The sequence below is a fragment of the Dermacentor albipictus genome, chromosome 7 (genome assembly GCF_038994185.2).
Source record: "Dermacentor albipictus isolate Rhodes 1998 colony chromosome 7, USDA_Dalb.pri_finalv2, whole genome shotgun sequence".
NCBI classification, from domain to species: domain Eukaryota; kingdom Metazoa; phylum Arthropoda; class Arachnida; order Ixodida; family Ixodidae; genus Dermacentor; species Dermacentor albipictus.
This window is the reverse complement of record NC_091827.1, coordinates 134,794,516-134,812,055: the sequence shown is the minus strand read 5'-3', so window position 1 is coordinate 134,812,055 and position 17,540 is coordinate 134,794,516. Positions and strand designations below refer to the sequence as shown.

Sequence of the window (17,540 nt, the reverse complement as noted above, 5' to 3'; positions counted from 1 at the left end):
TGGAAGGGCGATGCGAGAGAGATGTGGAGAAGGCTCGAAAATTAACGCATGGGGAATGTTGGGGCAGCGGCTCGAATTTCTGGTTTTCCTTTTTCTTTTGAAGGATTTCGGATTTTTATTACCTTTCGGTATAGACACCCAGCAGGAAGACTTCATCATTATAACCGGTAATGTGGCATTGGGGCGTTGTAGTATGCGGGATATTTCCCCATGGAAAACATACAAAGGTTGATGGTGCAGCAGTTATCATTATATGTGGTATCATCATTACCGGTATCATTATAAGTGGGTTCGACTATAATAAATTTTGCATATCTCATAATTTTTTTTACATTTCTTTCTTATTATATACAAGCACATCTTCCCAAACTTTGTTCAATTTTATCACACAATCTTGATTCTGGCAATTTATATCTCTTTCATGAGATACATCCCGTTAACAAAACATTTATGCGTAACAAGTGCATTTATTCTGCTTTTTGTTTAATAAATGGAAGATCGGAGAGTTAACCCCCTTTTCAGGACTACTAAATGCATGCTCAATGACCAAATTTGACCCGTCTGAATTGGGCCAGCGCTTACCTGATTGAGTAGGCTGGCAGCACCTCGTGCGGATTCCGGCGGTCGGACCAGAAGAAGAGCATGCGGTCAAAGAGGGGCTCAATGTTGGCCACCTGGGTGGACTGGCCCACAGGGAACATGCGCAGCAGGCCCCCCTGCGTCTGGCAGTGACCAATGCTCATCACACCCTCCCTAAACAGGTGATTTGGCACAAAGCACGACTAGTAAAAATAACAGAAATAAATCAATGGCCCTTCGTCAAACTCTTCGTGTGGGAAGAATATGGGGAACCAAGGGTAAGACAAGTTTTGAAGAGCCGAGGACGTCACTCTACTAACAACTGAGTTTATTACTGCGCTTGCAGCTACACATATAGGGTGCTTCAGCGAACACTTTCAGAATTTTTTAAAGGTTGCCTCTGGCAAATGGCTCAATTCTAGTTTACGAGCCTGTCTACTTGAAGCGGTGGACACTACTTGCAAAAAAAATTGAAATGCAAAAATGACTAATTAACAAGAATTCACTAATTAAATTTTTGGCTAATCATCTTATCACCCACCCATATTGCAATTTACGAATTCTAGCAGTGGACTTTGTAAGGTGGATCCACTTGGAGCGGATTCTCAGGACGACACCAGTTTCGTGATATAAATTCTCGAACTTTGTGGAGAAAAGCATTGGCGTTCCAGTTACTTGTGTGCTTCAGTGCACGAAATGACATTTTGTTAAATTAACTGAAATGCCAATGTATTTCTCCGCAAAGTTCGGGAATTCATATCTCGAAACTGGTGTCGTCCTGAGAATTCGCTCCAAGTAGACCCGCCTTGTGAACTCCATGACTAGAATTTGTAAATTGCTATACGGGCCGTAATGTAATTAGTTAAAAATTTAATTAGTAAATTCTTGATAATTAGTCAATTCTGGATCTCAATATTTTGTGCAAGTATTATCCACTGCTTCGAGTAGACCAGCTCATGAACTAGAATTGTGATATCTGCCACAGGCAATTTTTAAAGATTTTTGAAAGCGTTCGCTGAAACACCCTGTAAAGAGTAGTGCATGGGCGAACATGAAAAGACGGATACAGTTTCCTTTTTCTTCTTGCACCTCATGTTGAGCCCTAAAGGGTGTCGGTCGCTGCCAGTAGTGTTGCTGCCTTCTTATATGCGATGAGGAACAGCTGCACAGTCAAGAAGAAAGTGGAGGTCGCCGAATGGTACCAGGTTCATGGAACGAGTGTGAGTGCCACCACACGTCATTTCAACGTGGACTGTAAGCATGTGCGGGAGTGAGACTCGAAGTTCGAATCGCTGCTGCCAGAGTTCCACTACTGTGTACACATCACGTGCACACATGCCAGTTTTGATTGCTTACAACTCGTTTCCTTATCTGCTTTCAGCACTTGTCACTTTGATAGCTTGTACAGTAAAAGCTTGTTAATTCATTACTCGTTAATTCGAAATTTCGGATAATTCGAAGTAGTCGCCGCGGTCCGTCCAACAATGTATTGAAAGCAATATGTAAAACATCCCGGTTATTCACACTGGAATCCGCACCGCCACCGATAATTTGAACTCCGCATCATCGTGGATGGGGAGAGTGCTAGTGCGCGGAAGCATGCTGGCGTCGCCACGCGGGCCGCGCTGCTTTGCTTTTTTGATCAGCGGCGAGGACGATAACACCATCGCCGCGCGCAGTGTTCTTTGTGTATGAGCGTGCGAGGGTGAGCCGGCGAACGTGGCTCAATCGCACGAGAGGGGAAGGTGGAGGCAGGGGGGTGAGGCGAGGGAGGGACGGGAGGACGATCTTCAGCGGCTGCTGCTTACGGCGCGGCCATGCGGGCGCCGCATCTTGAAAACAATCTTCGACGTGACCAAAGTGCGCACCCGTGTGGGCCTCATCTTCAAAGCGATGATCTGCGATGTTTGCAGAGCGCGCGTAGTGCCGGTAGCTTCATATGCGATCTGCTTTCTACGTTTCGTTCGCGTTTAAACGTGAGCTGTACGAATGTCAATTCGCTCGCTGCTACAGCTGCGTGTCCTCACTCCAGCGTTTTTCAGCGAGTTTCCGAGGTCATCGAGCGAGATGCGTTCATGCTTACCTGTGCGCACGTGACACAGTGTTTGTTAATTTATTTAGCGGATGGAGCAGGAGCCATCTCGACGTCGGGCACGTCGGATCACGCTGGCTGCGTCCGGTTATGTTGGCTGCACCACTCCTTCGAAGTAAAGACATTGTTCCCGCCAACGTGACGTAGCGTGTGCGTGCGTGCTCACGCCATGTCAGGCTATATATGCGCCTTAACCGAGCGATTTTTTTCTCTGACTTTCATTAGTTCGAATTTTGTACAATTCGAATATTCATAGCATCCCCGCGGAATTCGAATGAATGAGCTTTTACTGTAACTTGCATGCCTTCCTTCTTTTTAGCGGGATTGAAGATAACACCCCGTGATAAAAGTTGAGTGTATCACTTGTCAAGACATGCTAGATGCAAATAAGCAATGCATATTTTCTTGCTTTCTTAAAATTTTTTGGTCCCTGAGTCATGGCCCACCGCACTTTTTCTATGAATTTCACTGAAGGCATCGGGGGATGGGCAATGACTTTCGATATTACAATACATAGCCACAAGTATGGAAATATACTCAGTTGTCAGTACAGCAACGTCCTTGTCCTAATCTCCCTTAGTCCTTTCTTTCATTCTTTTCTTTCTTCAGTTGAGCTGTTCAAACTCGCCTTTGCTATGAACCAACCACCTCAGTTAAATGCTACAGTCGCCAACCGTTTATTCGGACCTCACCGGGCATGCGGAAATGTCCAACTAAACAGGTGTCCGAAAAAGCAGATCAATTAAAAAAAAAAAGTCCTTTATTTCCATGCACTTATTTGGGCTCGGGGCAGTAGGCTCGAAGAAATCGTGAATGCGCCATTGCGTGCTGTTCCGTTTACGCGTAATCAGAAGATAAGACTGAATCTTGGAGAGCATCGTACGGGCACTATAGGCGGCTGAAAGCTCAGTGACTGCTTGTACTCATAGTCATCGGAGCTGACTCAGAGTCGTCGTTGGGTGCGTAGCAGAACCCTGACGAATGATCTCGCCGTCGTCGAGTTCTGCACATATCAGTACAGCAGTGTCAGTACCCGTGAAACTGTCAAATGAGACGATGTCCGGAATCGCAATGAAACCATTGCGCAGGTCTCGGCAGAACATTTTCGGCGTCAGTAAGGAGCATATAGGAAGGCGACAAATCCTAGGCCTCCCTGCACCCACTTGCCAGCATTCCCCAGTGCAGTCTGCGTGGGCACTGTCGGCTCCATTAGACACTTGACACGATGTTTCCGTATACCGCGTTGGATCACCACAACCTCGACACAGCACACAAAGTAAACACCACCACGCCGTCACGCTGGTACCAGTCGCACAAACGAAAAATGTGGCCTATTCGCAGCATCGTGCATGAAGAAGAAGTAAATCAGGTGCTGGGTTGTCTTGACGTGGCTTACTAAGCGGAGATCGGAACTGCTGTAGCCACTCTATCGAATCAGGCAGAAACGATGATGATGAGTGCGGATTTGCAGTAGCACCACTTCGTGGGGCAGCAAGGAAACTCCGTTCAAAACAAAAGTGGTGTTCAGCAAGTCGAATGATGCACCAGTCAGAGTCTATGCATGGTGCTCTCAATCGAGTTGGCTCAAGGAGTGTCCGAAAAATGAGACGAGAGATTGCAAGATGTCCGAATTTTCGGCAATTGTTATACATTATGGTCTATGGGGAGAATGGCGGAGCCGCGAAGCAGACCGAATAATCGAGCATGTCCCAGTTTTTGGAGTCCGAGAAATCATTCGGCGACTGTATTCCGATGAACCAAGGGGCTTCGGTTTTGTTCATTACAGCTACATGAAGCCAACGTACCATGAAACCAGGAAAAGCAAGAGAAAATTAATGGTTCTTATTGATTGAAACACATAATAAGGTCGGGAGTGGCGCTGGCTGACACTCCCAGGGCTACAACTAGTGCACACACACATAACCTAGAGTCAGTCATTTTTGGGGTAAAACCCGATAATTCCTGATTCCTGCCCTCCAATCAAGTTTCATAAACATCAAGTTTCCTAGACATCCTAGATGTCTCTATGTTAATTTCATACAGACCTAAGGTATTCCTTTCAGGCATTGTAACAGAAGTTCTTGATGCACAGCAGATGACGCATTTTATTTTGGTTTCATTTAAAATTAAGGCACATAAATGAAATAATAAATTATAAATTCGAAATGACAGAAAAAAATGGCACGCAATACTCGTGATTTAAATAAGAAGAAACCCTAACCCATATTCAACAACAAATTTTCTAGGACACATTTCATTGGAACAATGATATAAATCAATTTATTGAGAAAGTATGTTTAACGAAATTAGAATTTAATAATTAAAGGCTAAACCCCATTAGCGCGATTTTGTGCGCGACAGCGACGAGCGACGGGTTCGCGCGACAGATCGGGCCGTCGCTTGAACAGATCGCTCGGTTTTGCAAATCTAGAATTCGTCGCACGTCGCCCGAAAGTGCTATGAGCGACTAGCCAATAGCGCAAAGCCGGAACTGGATGTACATAACTCCAGTACTTCCGATTGTCGCACGGAACGAGCAAATGAATGAATTTTTATAGGTGCAAGGATAAGAACCTAGTGCAAGACTTTCAGAAATATTTTATGCTGCTTTTTACAATAAAATACATCAACTTAAGTTATTAAGCACGCGTCACGCTAGTTTCAGCGCCTATATTGCTGCCCTCATACCGGCAACACTGGGGAGACGTCGCTCGAAGTCATCGCTCGCATGGGGTGCAACTTGTAGGCGACGAGCGAATGCGACAGCCATCTCCATCGTGTCGCTTGTCGCTGTCGCGTGCAAGATCGCTTGCATGGGGTTTATACTTTATACGATGTATGTGATAACTTGTTCTGATTTGCATTATCTTTACAATGTCTTCGCATGGGCGATCTGTGTAAAACACTCGGCTAACATGTTTGACATAATTCATAATTTTTTATGAATCACACTAAATATACACGCCGGAGATGTTTAATTATTGCATGCTTCAATTCAAAATACCAGTGCGATGCCATAATTGGAAAACAAATTTCTCACCACCCACAGAACAATATGAACACATGCTGTTTTTCTACATGTTCACAATGTTTATGTAATTTGAATAGCTGCAACATACTTGGACATCCCAGTTTTTGTTGAGATAGTAGATGCTGGTGATACAACGGCCATCCTGGTTTGGATTGTCCACATGCTTCACGTAATGTGTCCCATGGCTTGGGTAGCAAGCTATCATGGCCTGCAGGAAGGAAGAGCACAAAAACACACAGCTGTTTTCTGAATCAATATGATTTTTCAATGTCTACTGCACGCCCAACCAAGAGATCTCTAATCAATCCTAAACAGGCAGCTCAGTGCAACTAAAAGTGAAACACAATGTACAACCATGTCAGTAGTAGTTGATATGCTGAATGATTTGCTGCACTTCATTAAAAAAAAAAAGGATTCAGGCCATCTGGTCCACAGCGTTGCAACAATCACGGACACAAGTTATCCCTGAAAGAGAGAGCAGGCGCAGAGCACGACAGCATGAAGTATGCTGCTGGTGCAGAGTATAGCCTCAGTTCGTACAGCATGCCAAGCTGGACGTGATCAGTGATGCTCCTGTAGTTTTCGAGCAGTCTAGACTACCTAATTTCTTCTTTTGGTCGGAGGAGCATGGAGAAACATTTTTAAGCGCTTTAATTTCATTATAAAGCACTTATGAGGAGCTACATAAAACAATTCCTGCCAAAACTAATCTCGCAGATAAAATTTTCTAGGGTAGCAGCACTCAATATCACTTCGCCCCAATTATGTCGAAATGGGGAAAGCCAGTCATACAGTTCAAAGTTGTGGATTAACGTACTCAGCCATTTTCTCAATAAGCAGAAGATACTGACTCAAAGAACACGTTAAAGAACAACACTTTCAAAGTACATAACATGCCGTTGTCAACATGCAGAGCACCTGCCTCAAAGCTATCAGATTTATCACTCTAATCAAATATTGCACTTAACATCGCTTAGCCATCAAATGTAAAACTCCTTTCACAAAGTTCTCACACTGTCTCCAAGTCTAGTCATGCTCCGGGCCTGAAACACTTGGCCACATTCAATCTCCTCAAGGGAAGGAGTGTGACGTCACTCACCTAAAGAACGATTAGGCTTCTGTGCTTGCTGGACCATTAAAAAGGCTGGAAGCTACCACACATCTATCACACGAAGAGCGCCTCTTTCTGCTTTATATTTTTTTTATGATGTGACACTCCCTCCTAGTGTTTTTCTCTCTCTGTGATGCCTACGTACCTGTTGGCAACATTGAACAAAAGCTGGGCAACACCGTCGATAGCCAGTTACAAGAGAATGGCATCACCGGCAACAATTCTGTGCAGTGCAGACAAATTGGGTCATGCCAGCCAGCGGAGAGCTAGATTAGTTCGCACATTATTTACAACACATTCTGGCCAGCTATCAGTCCGTTTAAGGTGGTCATAGGGGCGGTCGATAGGCGGGGAGCGTAGGACATCGCAAACAATTGCAGCAGTTGTAGGTGGAAGCACTCCAACGACGAGGTCGAACATGGTCAACTGCGAACTGAGCCGGTGGGGATGGAACAAGGATTCAATGGTAAAGAACCAAAGTCCCAAGTGTGACAACCAGAGCTCCGGTAGCTTGAGAGAGGAGACCTTGGGATCGTGGGGTAGTGGCAGTGACGGCAGTACTTGATCGGAAGAATCTGAGGCCATGACTGACTGGATAGAAGGCAGACTGCAAAGACGGTGGGGCTAGAGCTCCTTGCAGCGGTAGGCCCAGCGAGGTGGCTGAAACACCCGGAGCTTAGAGTGATGACGCAATGTCTGGAGTCACCAATTTGCGGGTGAAAAAAAAAAACCCTGACAGACGCTGGTGCCTGGTGTCCACAAATTATACATTTAACCGAGCCTGCTCAATCAGGTGGTAGCCTGATTCTACTGCATGCGTGCCGCCAGCGTGCTGGACGTGTCGTTGTTGTTGTCTTTTTGTGACCGGACCACTGTGGCATGTGGTAGTGCGCTACAAAACCATACTTTGTCTTCACTGAGGGCAATAGAGTTAAACCTCACTATAACAAAGTTGGTAAAATCAGCAATTCGCTACGTTATATCGAAATTTTGTTGTATCGAAATTCGACCTTTTCTGCAAATAAGTACAGTTGCTCATCGATTGGATGGCCTATCAGTATGACGTCAGTTTGATCATTGTATATATATGTCACCTTTGACCCAATAAAATTCAGTTGCGAGTCTGTGCACGTCTTGTGCATTTCTACTTCTGCTGTCCATGTGTTTACAGTGCAGTAAACCCCATTTTACAAGATCAATTAGGAGAACACAAACAAATTAAATGGGGCCCACCTTGGTGCGCTGGTTGATGCGGTACTGTCGCAGCAATCCCCCCTTTTTGCTGTTGTTGCATCGACTGATGATGGCATCCAGAGTTCGCACCAGAAAGCCAACAGCAGGAAAACCAGCCTCGGTGCCTTCCAGCCAGATGATTTGGTCACCCCGGATGACGCGCACAGTGTCACCGCGCTGCTTCACCAGCTGCCCATCCTGGAACTCACCCCTTCCATAGAGACTGGCTACCTGCAGCCCCAGCAGTCATACACTTGGCGTAAAATCAAACTGCATTCCCCTCTCCAAAATACTGGGGTGATTGGGGTCGTGTAAGCAGAACTGTGTGTACTATACAACAGGCTCAGTCTCCAAGAACATTGTCTTTAATAACCCCTTTCTTTGACACAAGCTTATTTTACAACCATCATACTTATAACTGTGTATAGATCACCAGCATAACATTGCCATTCCTATTTGTAGTACCAGTATGTTCTCGGGCTCCATTACACTTTACAGGTTGCTCGGCCTGGAACTGCCTTCCTTGCTCCACTGCCACCATTGAAGCCACTGCGTCATCCAAAACGGTTGTCACCGATTATCGACTTCAGTAAGGTATTTGATTGTGTAAGGTATGTAAAATTAGCTGCAAAACTAGAGGCTATGATCGGGGATGGTCAGATTACTGCATGGATAAAAAACTTCTTATCGCATCGAACACAGTATGTTAGCACATCTTCCAGGTCTGTAGCTGTCGCCCCCAGTGTTCCCCAAGGGTCAGTATTTGCCCTATTGCTATTTTTGATCTTTATTAATGACATTACTGCTAACACTAAATGTGACAAGCTCTTCGCAGGTGACTGTATTCTTTATAAAGAAATTGTCGGTTACGCAGACCACTTATTATTAAACAGAGCACTCGACTTGGTGTCCAATTGGTGTAAAGAATGGCAAATGTCAATTAACACCACTAAATCTGCATGGATGTCCTTTACAACAATAAAGAAGCCCTGGGAAATTTCTTACGCTCTTGGTGGCACTTTCCTGAATAAATTAAATAACCACAAATACCTAGGTTTGAAATTCTCTTCTGACTTTTCACCCAACTTACATATTGACACGTGTATTTGTTTATTTTTAACGGGTGACCACGTTTCACCGCCTGATGTTATTGCACAGCGCAGGACGCGGCTGCATGTATCAGAAGTTTCTCGAAAGTTATCGATGGTTCTATCCGCTGTCTGTTGTCACCAAACCTTGTGTAATTTGGTTACCGGCACATGTACCCAACTGACACGTGGTGATACCATTCCAGAGCTTGCGCCGATTAGTTTTGTGTCGTCTTTCTTCTTTTTGGCTCAGTGCTCCCTTCAGTTGACAGTCAGCGTTCGTGTTGTCCACTTCTCTTGTGTCCTGTCTGCACGCCTCACCTATTTGCATAATGATTTCACAGCGCGACGCGGATGGTGTAGAACTTTCTTGAATACACACAGGTCACAGCGATTACTCTGGAACCTTCGATGACTGACGTATAAAAGCCGACGCGCTTGACCTGCTGACCAGATTTTCGCCGATCGCCGACTGTGTCCATTGCTATCATCATTCTTTGAGTGTATCCTGTTTTTGAGGGCACAGGTTCGCCCAATAAAGAGCTAGTTTCATCATTCCCAGTTCTGCTACTTTCTTTACCGTCACTACTATGTGACAATATTGATAATGTTACCTCAGTCGCATTACGCAAACTTTTTTCTTAGACAATGTTTACGCCTTGTACTGAAGCACACCAGACTACTAGACCATACAACTTTTGTTCGCTCCGTCTTAGAATACATTAACATCATCTGGTTTCCACACACATCAACTAACATATAAAAACTATAAAAGACGCAAAGGAAAGCTGTGAGGTTCATCTTTAACAAACACAGACCCTATGACTCCCCTACAAACTCTGATGCAGGTCTTAAAACACTATCTGTTAGGGCCAGACAAGCCCGCTTAAAATTCATCTACCAACTAATGCACTGCAGTTATGAGATAGACCAAGCTAAATACATTACTTTGTCTACATCATGTCTATCGTGAAAGAAGCACCCATTTACACTAAACCAGTACAGTGTTTGCAATGACACATTCAAGTTCTAACTTTTCCCACATGCTGCCATCAAAGAATGGAATCTCCTCCACCCAGACATAGTTTCCTCTCCGTCATTCTCGTCGTTCATCAACCTACTAGAGACATCGAACACGGAAGACTCTACTTAACACACTCACATATCTTAACTGCAATACTTATTTCTGTGCGTGGAATTTCTGCATTTCAAGCCCCAAACTGGTCACTTCTGCACTGTTATCTGTTAGCTGTACACCTTATCTAATCTTACATGGATCATGTATTTGCTATCTTTAAATAAATTCTAGTAATACTATATTTTTTACTGAGCGATATTGTTATACCAACCAAAAGCATTGTATTTCACATTGTCATTGGTGATTTCTCCAGCAGTCAACGAAGCTTTTTATCTTTTTTTCTTTTACTGTAACATGTAGCATGACCTGTTTGCTTCTTTTTGTAAAACTGTCTAATACAATTCCCACCTGCTTTGGTCTCACTGAGAGTGGCAGTATCGCAAATAAATAAAAAAATATTTTGTAATGATCTGCACATATTGTATTTTTTAGTTATTTGTGTTGTCATTTACACTTCTTCTTGCTGTTCTTTTTAAACTACCATGCACTCTGTCGTGCCCTATGGCAGGGGTTGCTGGACTCGGGGAACCCCACTATCTTTCCAAGAGCACCATGGAACTTTTCTTTCCACTTATGTGCATATACTCAGACTTATAAAATGAGTGTCACAATGAATCACCTGAATGGCTGCACAGGTAGACCATGTAGGAATCAATCAATTCAGAATTCATCCGGCTTGAATTCAGAACAAATACAAAATTCATTTGGCCATGACAACCAGGAGAGCATTTCTGGTTGAGGTTGGGGTCGCCCTTCCACCTAGGGCGATCCCAACCTCAGACGCCCGTGAACACTCTTTTGGAAATAAAAGGTAATCTCATTCGTTCATTCAAATGCCACAAGTCACTCGTGCTGTGAAAGGGTCTCCGATTAACAGATAACAGACCTAAGTGTACATGTCCACATCATCCAGCATGCAGCAGTGCCCTTCGCAAGCATCAAAGCACTTGTCACATGTTTTTGCTTCAAATAAGGTAGAAACCAACACAGTTTGGTAGCAAACTAGCTTGTATCAGATGGGACTGGAATCGTTCCGACTGCTGACAGAACGCTAAAATTCCACTCGCAGAGCCCTGTGGAACCTAGTTTCAGAACCCCTGCCCTATGGATCTTTAGGGCATTGTGATAACAAAATTCCGGCAGAACCTATATCATGACGAATGCGATGAGCATTGTAGCATTGTAGAGAACACAGTGTTGCCACCACAGAGATGCATCATGTACGAAGCATGTATGCAGCAGAGTTCCTCTTGCACTTTTCACTGAACACGCTAAGCCACCTGCTGGTGCCTCCACTAAGTCTGCACATGGCGTATGCATGACTATACAGTAAAGCCTCCTTAATTTGGTAAATCGGATGATTTGGACGTGTATTTTGGTCCCAACAGGCGTATGCATTATTTAATGTAATCAAACTCTCATTAGTTCCAACGTATTTGGCCCCACATTGGCTAATTCAGACAACTCTCAGAGCTCGGCAAGTGCAGCGTACCACAAATGTGTGACGCAAAGGAGGAAGAACGGCACTAGTGTCCAACGGAAATGAAGCGCCAGAGTCCGCATCGCCACAGTTATCAGCAGAAATTGTCCACGAATGACGGCGATGCCGGAACACTTGGTGTCTATCTGTGTCTTTAAAGTCTTTATTCTTGAATTTGTCACTTTGTATAACACCCCGTAGGCCACGTACCTTCATAAATGCATAGCCGCAGTTTCTTCCCAGTGCTTGTAGCAAACAGGGACGTGATAGGAAATCATTGTTCGGAACGCCCATACAGTTTCTCCTCACGCGAATGACCTAGGCCACACCGACATCGCCAGCCACGGGGCGCGGCCACGATTTTGGCAACGTCAAAATGATGACATGCTCCTGTAAATCATTTTGAAACTGAGCCTGCCATCTGCTAGGAGCAGAACACAATGAGAGGTGTTGAACATTTGAGTGATTGCGTGCTCGCTATGAGACTGGCTTCATGCGAAAAGTCTCGTAGATTAGACTGGGTTTAAATGGCAGCTAGGGAATGGCACGTGTGGTTCTAATCTACAGTCTAATTTGAGCAAATGGCGCTAGCAATGGAAGCTTCGATTGTTACATTGGTGAGTAGACCATAAATATGATCCCTTTAGTGCAAACAAGAAAGGATGGAAGGGAACAAGGGTATTCGTTGCTTGCTAAATGGCATGTTTTTTGCTCCAAGTTAAAACACACAAAAGGAAGACACATAGAAGACAACATGGGTGGCACTTAGGAACTGATTTAGTTTGGGCTGTGACCAATGAATATGTACACATACACACATATGAAGGCTGTTCACAAACCTACATTATCCACGTAGGCTGAACAAGCTTACGTTACCCATGTTATTGAACGATGCAGGCCACGTTCAATAATTAGATCAGGCGACTTAAAGCAGCACAGTTCCCTGACTTGTTGGTGACATCAGTCACCGGAACCATTTTGCGGAAGCTTAAAGGTACCAGCACCACAAGGGAGGAAGAAAGTGCCAGAACTGTTAAGACCTACAGTGATTCTTTATGTTCATAAGGTCTCCCATAACCTCAAGAAGGTGGCAGGCCGGAATGGCGTACCCATTGCTTTTCCTGCCCCCATCAAACTGGTTCAAATCTGTTCGAGAACCACTCGCAAGAAGACCGGTTCGCAAGACTGTGGCAACAAACATGGCACGTCCTACAGGAAATGAGCCATGGGGGTCGTGTATGAAATTTCCCTTGAGTGTGGCAAGTCCTACATAGGACAGACTGGACACTGCATAAATGAATGAGCCAGGAAACACTAACTAAATCTAATGAAAGATGGTGTGGCACATTTGCCAGCGCACTGCAAGGCCTGCATGTGCGAACCAAGTTTTGCTGAGAGTAAGATTCTTGGCAGAAACAGAAATAAAACAGCACATGAGCTAATGGAAGCTTATTACACAAAAAAAAGAAAGGTTCAAGTTGCATTAACATTACATCTATCTCGCTCTACAAAGTGGAAAAGAGATTGTTTGATCGCTGGATAACGTAGGTTAGTGAACAGCCTGCGCATGTGTGTACGTGTGTGTATATTCATGGGTCACAGCCCAAGCTAAACCAGTTGAAAGTGCCGCCCGTGTTGTCTTCTATGTGTCTTCCTTTCGTGTGTGTTTTAACTTAGGGCAAAAAACCTGTCTTGGAGCAAGGGGAGCGCCAACTTTTCACTGTTTATTCTCTACTTTATCACATGCAATATATACATGCACGCGAATGCGCAACACACCAAACAACTTCATCCGCGCAACAGCCTAATCACAGCCGGCTATCAAAAACCTTCTTTCTACGTGCAAAAGTAAAACTAATGTGTTACTAATACAAGACTAGCCATGCTCTTTAATATGAAACGTCTCTAATAATTCACGTGCCATGGTGTCCCTGCTTCTTCCAGGAATCTGCATCAATTGTCCAGTCGTGGCTCACACTGACGTGGATTGCAGTGCTCAGGCAAATGTGCTGTCTTCACCTTTCAGTGACAGCTCATGATCCCGTGCACGCTGATTTATGACGCAATGCCCAGTCTGACCGACATATGTCTGACCGCAAGAAAGCAGAAGCTCATATAAAACTATGGTAGCACATTTTGTGTACAGCTTGGCATGTACAGTAAAACCTTGTTAACTCAAACGCGATTAATTTGAAAATCCAGATAATTCGAAGGTTTTCTGCGGTCCCGTATTTTCCAAGGTAAATTTGACTGGATGATCCGAACCAAAGGCCTAGGCCAACCCGATTAATTCGAAGATTTGGGGTGCTATGCGGCAATCCCTGATCCCCATTTCACCGCAAACTCGAAGAAACAATGGCCATTTGGGGCCGCGAGGCGATGCCACTTAGCCATCGCAATTATTTATAGATGAAGCGGTCGACCCATAGTACTGCTAGCACAAAAATCAGTCCACGGTACGCCCCACAAACCGCTGAAATGCGTGCCTGCAGAGGAGAAGACATGTTTCACTGCGATGCAGCGGGCATACCGTTTTTTTTTTTCAGGTGCTCTCGTCCCCAACTCCGCACGCTCCTCGCAGTTGCAACGGTCGCAGCATCAGCGCGTGTTCTGTCCCGCTGCCACTGGCTGCAGTTCACCCATTCTCTCTCCGTGCCTGCAGCGACATGTGTGCACGCAACACCAGTCTGCGCCATTTCTTTGTGTGCGGTGGTCAAGTGTGTTGCATCTAGCGTGTCATTTATTTTTTATTTTTTTCTGAACTGTGCAGAAGTACCAGTGAGCGAAGATGCCAAAGGGGTCATTCCGCACCAACTGTCCCAACCTTGGCACTCAACCATCAGCGATTTCTTTGAAAAAAATTGAGGGCTATCTATTTAAACCAAGAAGTCTTTCTGTAAAACATCTTTGCAAAAAATTTGCTAAATTGTGTATTTATTAGAAACATCCATTGTCTACAAACTGAGAAAACTTTATCGAATTGACTTTTTGTTTTAAGCAATAACAAAATTTTTGAATTTGTGTTATACCAACCTCTGTGCTTGCACGTGTTTCCCCTTCGTAGGAAAGCGCCCTAGTGGCAAGTAGAACTTGTGCGGATGCAAAATTTCCTGAGTCGATGGAGGAATATGTAGACAAGATAATCTGGCCCTGAAGTGTTTATTTGAGTGCTTTATTAGAAATTATTAGCGTAGCCAATAAAAAATGCGAGCCCCGATAGAGTGCGTTTAACCGGATGTCGCCGTACACCAACGGCCTGCATAGTGTCATCACATGGCATCAGAAAGTTACACCGGTGAGTACAGAGTGCACTAACGTACACCAAGATTTAGAAATGGGCGAAAACTTTGTGAATAAGAAAACAATCTGTAGCTTTATTAGCGCAAATATGTTGCAAATATCAGCCAACACAATCGTGTTTCAGCGACCATGTTTCTTCTGCAAAAAACAAGTAGCAGATGAAACTTTGCGATGCCCTAGTAGGCAGATGTCCTAGCAGACGTGCTTGGATCATTCCAAAGCAAGGCTGTGAAATTTTGCAAACGAGTGCTGGCTCCCTGTGTGGCTTGCACGTTGAGGAAAGGCGGCTCTTCAGTTGGTGATAAGTACAAGTTGTGCCATTGGAGAAGCTCTATTCATGACATTACCTGTGCTTGTCACACTTTTGTGAAGGCCCTTGTATTTTGTCATGAAAGCGTCTACTCGTCCTTCGACACCATTCCATGAGGGTGGCAACGAAGGTATGTTTTTTCTTTCGGTGAAACGTACACTATTGAGCACATGAATTTATGCTTAATCTTTGGTCTTCGAGGAGACTTCATAATGTTGCGATGACTTTCATTTAATAGCACCTAAACAATTGCTAATTGTTTGAAGTGGTCTATGTCAGGCGCTGAGGTTTCAATTTTTTTTTAGCATTCGCATATGTATTACTTTGTTAAACCAGCATATCAAATCCAGAATGACCTAAAGGCCAAAAGCGATGAGACACTGAATATGTACTTTAAATCAATTGCTTGTTCTTGTTTTTAAGAGTCCACTAATGAGATTTTAGCTAAATGAAAGCATCATGTTAATGGAGTGACATAAAACGAAGTCATTAAACAGAAATTAGTGAAGTATGTTGTGTATTGATCACATAGTTATGCTAAATAATAGAAACTATGACTGTTATAGCAGTGGACCAATTAGAAAAAGTAGAAGCCTGAAAACATATAGTCAAAAGTTAATTTTCAAATAATCATGGTTTCTTTTAGGGACCAGGCTTATTGGCATCTCCCATCTAAATTTTCTGCACTATGGCATTTATTGCATGGTTTATTTTTTCAAGAAAGTACTGCATCCACACATGCCTATTTTGTTACGAAAGCAGATGGAACTTTTGTTTGATTTCGTACACTTAATTACCTGTAATTGCACATGTAATTACTCACGTAGCCATTCGTGATTAGTTCATATTACGAGAAGGGGTGCAGTGCACGAACAGAAAACTCAGAGTAGAAGTAGTACACTACACACATTTGCATACCGTCTTTGTGCATGGCCCACCTCTTAGTATGAACGGATGCACAACTAGCCCAATTAGATGTATTGCTGGACTCTGTAATTAGTAGCCTCTTCGTAACAGTGTCCTCACTATCGCTTAAACTGCTATCTCGAGTGGCGACTGACTGAATGCCTGCCAATTAAGACGTGCTCTTGCCTAACAGTACCTTTCTGAACCCAGGTGTGAAGCATTATTATAGCATTCAATGTATATATGTAAATGAGATGAACTGAGTAGTTATATTGCACTTGTTGTACCCATAGCAGAGGGACGCAGCCTAGTGTCTATGGCATTGCCCAGTTGAGCTTAATCAAGGTCTTGGTTTCGACCCCCTGCTGTAGAGGCTGCATTTCAATGAAGGCAATATGCAAGAACACTCGTGCAGTTGGTCAAAATTATTCAGTAGTACCCCTACCGCACACCCCACATTCCACATGCCGTCAACGAGGCTCTCATAGCAGTAGGTGCGAGCCCTCTTAGAAGAAAGCAGGCATGGGGGCACAGAGAATTTTATGTACAGAACAAAACAAAAAAACTGCAGAAGAATTTGAAGGAAACAATGTGCACCTATCTTGGCCTGAGCGAGACATCCACAGCAGTGAAGGAAATGGAACAAGACATTCTTCTCGATGACTATGTGTCATTAACCCTTTGAGGGTCAATGACGTAAATATACGGCACCGCGAACAAGTCCAAAAATGGTCGATGCCGTATATTTACGGCGCCATCTGTACGTTTAAAAAGCGCGTCAATTTCCAAACATATTATTTTCTGTCATGTGCTGCCACTATGTGGGAATACAGGAAATGTTTTCATGCATCTCCCTCGCTCGGTTTTCGTTGCACGGTTTTAGCGCTAGTTCGCTCCCGCGCGTCTATATTGGCGGCGAGGAGTTACGGAGTCGCCATCTATCGGCAGCGCCTCGCTGGCGTAGTATGAGGGATCACGTGGCGCGCTCCTCATAGGTTTTGCTGTCAGCGCTCACTGAGAACACCACGCGCGAGCTCTCCCGGACATTTCTATAAGTACTTTCGAAACGAGAGAAGTTTCTCACTGTCTAAATAATAATCTTGGGCAAACTGAAAGCACACAATCGTTTTCAGACGCTATCTCTTCACCGAATACGTACAGCGAACGCCACTGCGTGCGGTCGCCGCGATGGAGTCTTCCGAACCGGCTTCTTGCGTGAAAGGTAGGTAAACGCTAGGGGCAAACTATATGAAATATGTTCTTATAGTGTTT

The 17,540-nt window shown here is 44.2% G+C and overlaps 1 protein-coding gene across 3 annotated transcripts in view; it reads right to left on the bottom strand.

Annotated features, from left to right (window-relative positions):
* LOC135911543 (prolyl hydroxylase EGLN3-like) overlaps positions 1-17,540 on the bottom strand; it is a 205,179-nt gene that overhangs the window by 84,551 nt on the left and 103,088 nt on the right. For all 3 annotated transcript variants that reach the window (XM_065443861.2, XM_065443862.2, XM_065443863.2), the window contains exons 4-6: positions 8,047-8,277; positions 5,791-5,910; positions 583-722 (exon numbers count right to left, since the gene is read on the bottom strand). In XM_065443861.2, the coding sequence (XP_065299933.1) occupies positions 583-722; positions 5,791-5,910; positions 8,047-8,277 (491 nt within the window). The remainder of the gene's footprint in view (positions 1-582; positions 723-5,790; positions 5,911-8,046; positions 8,278-17,540) is intronic.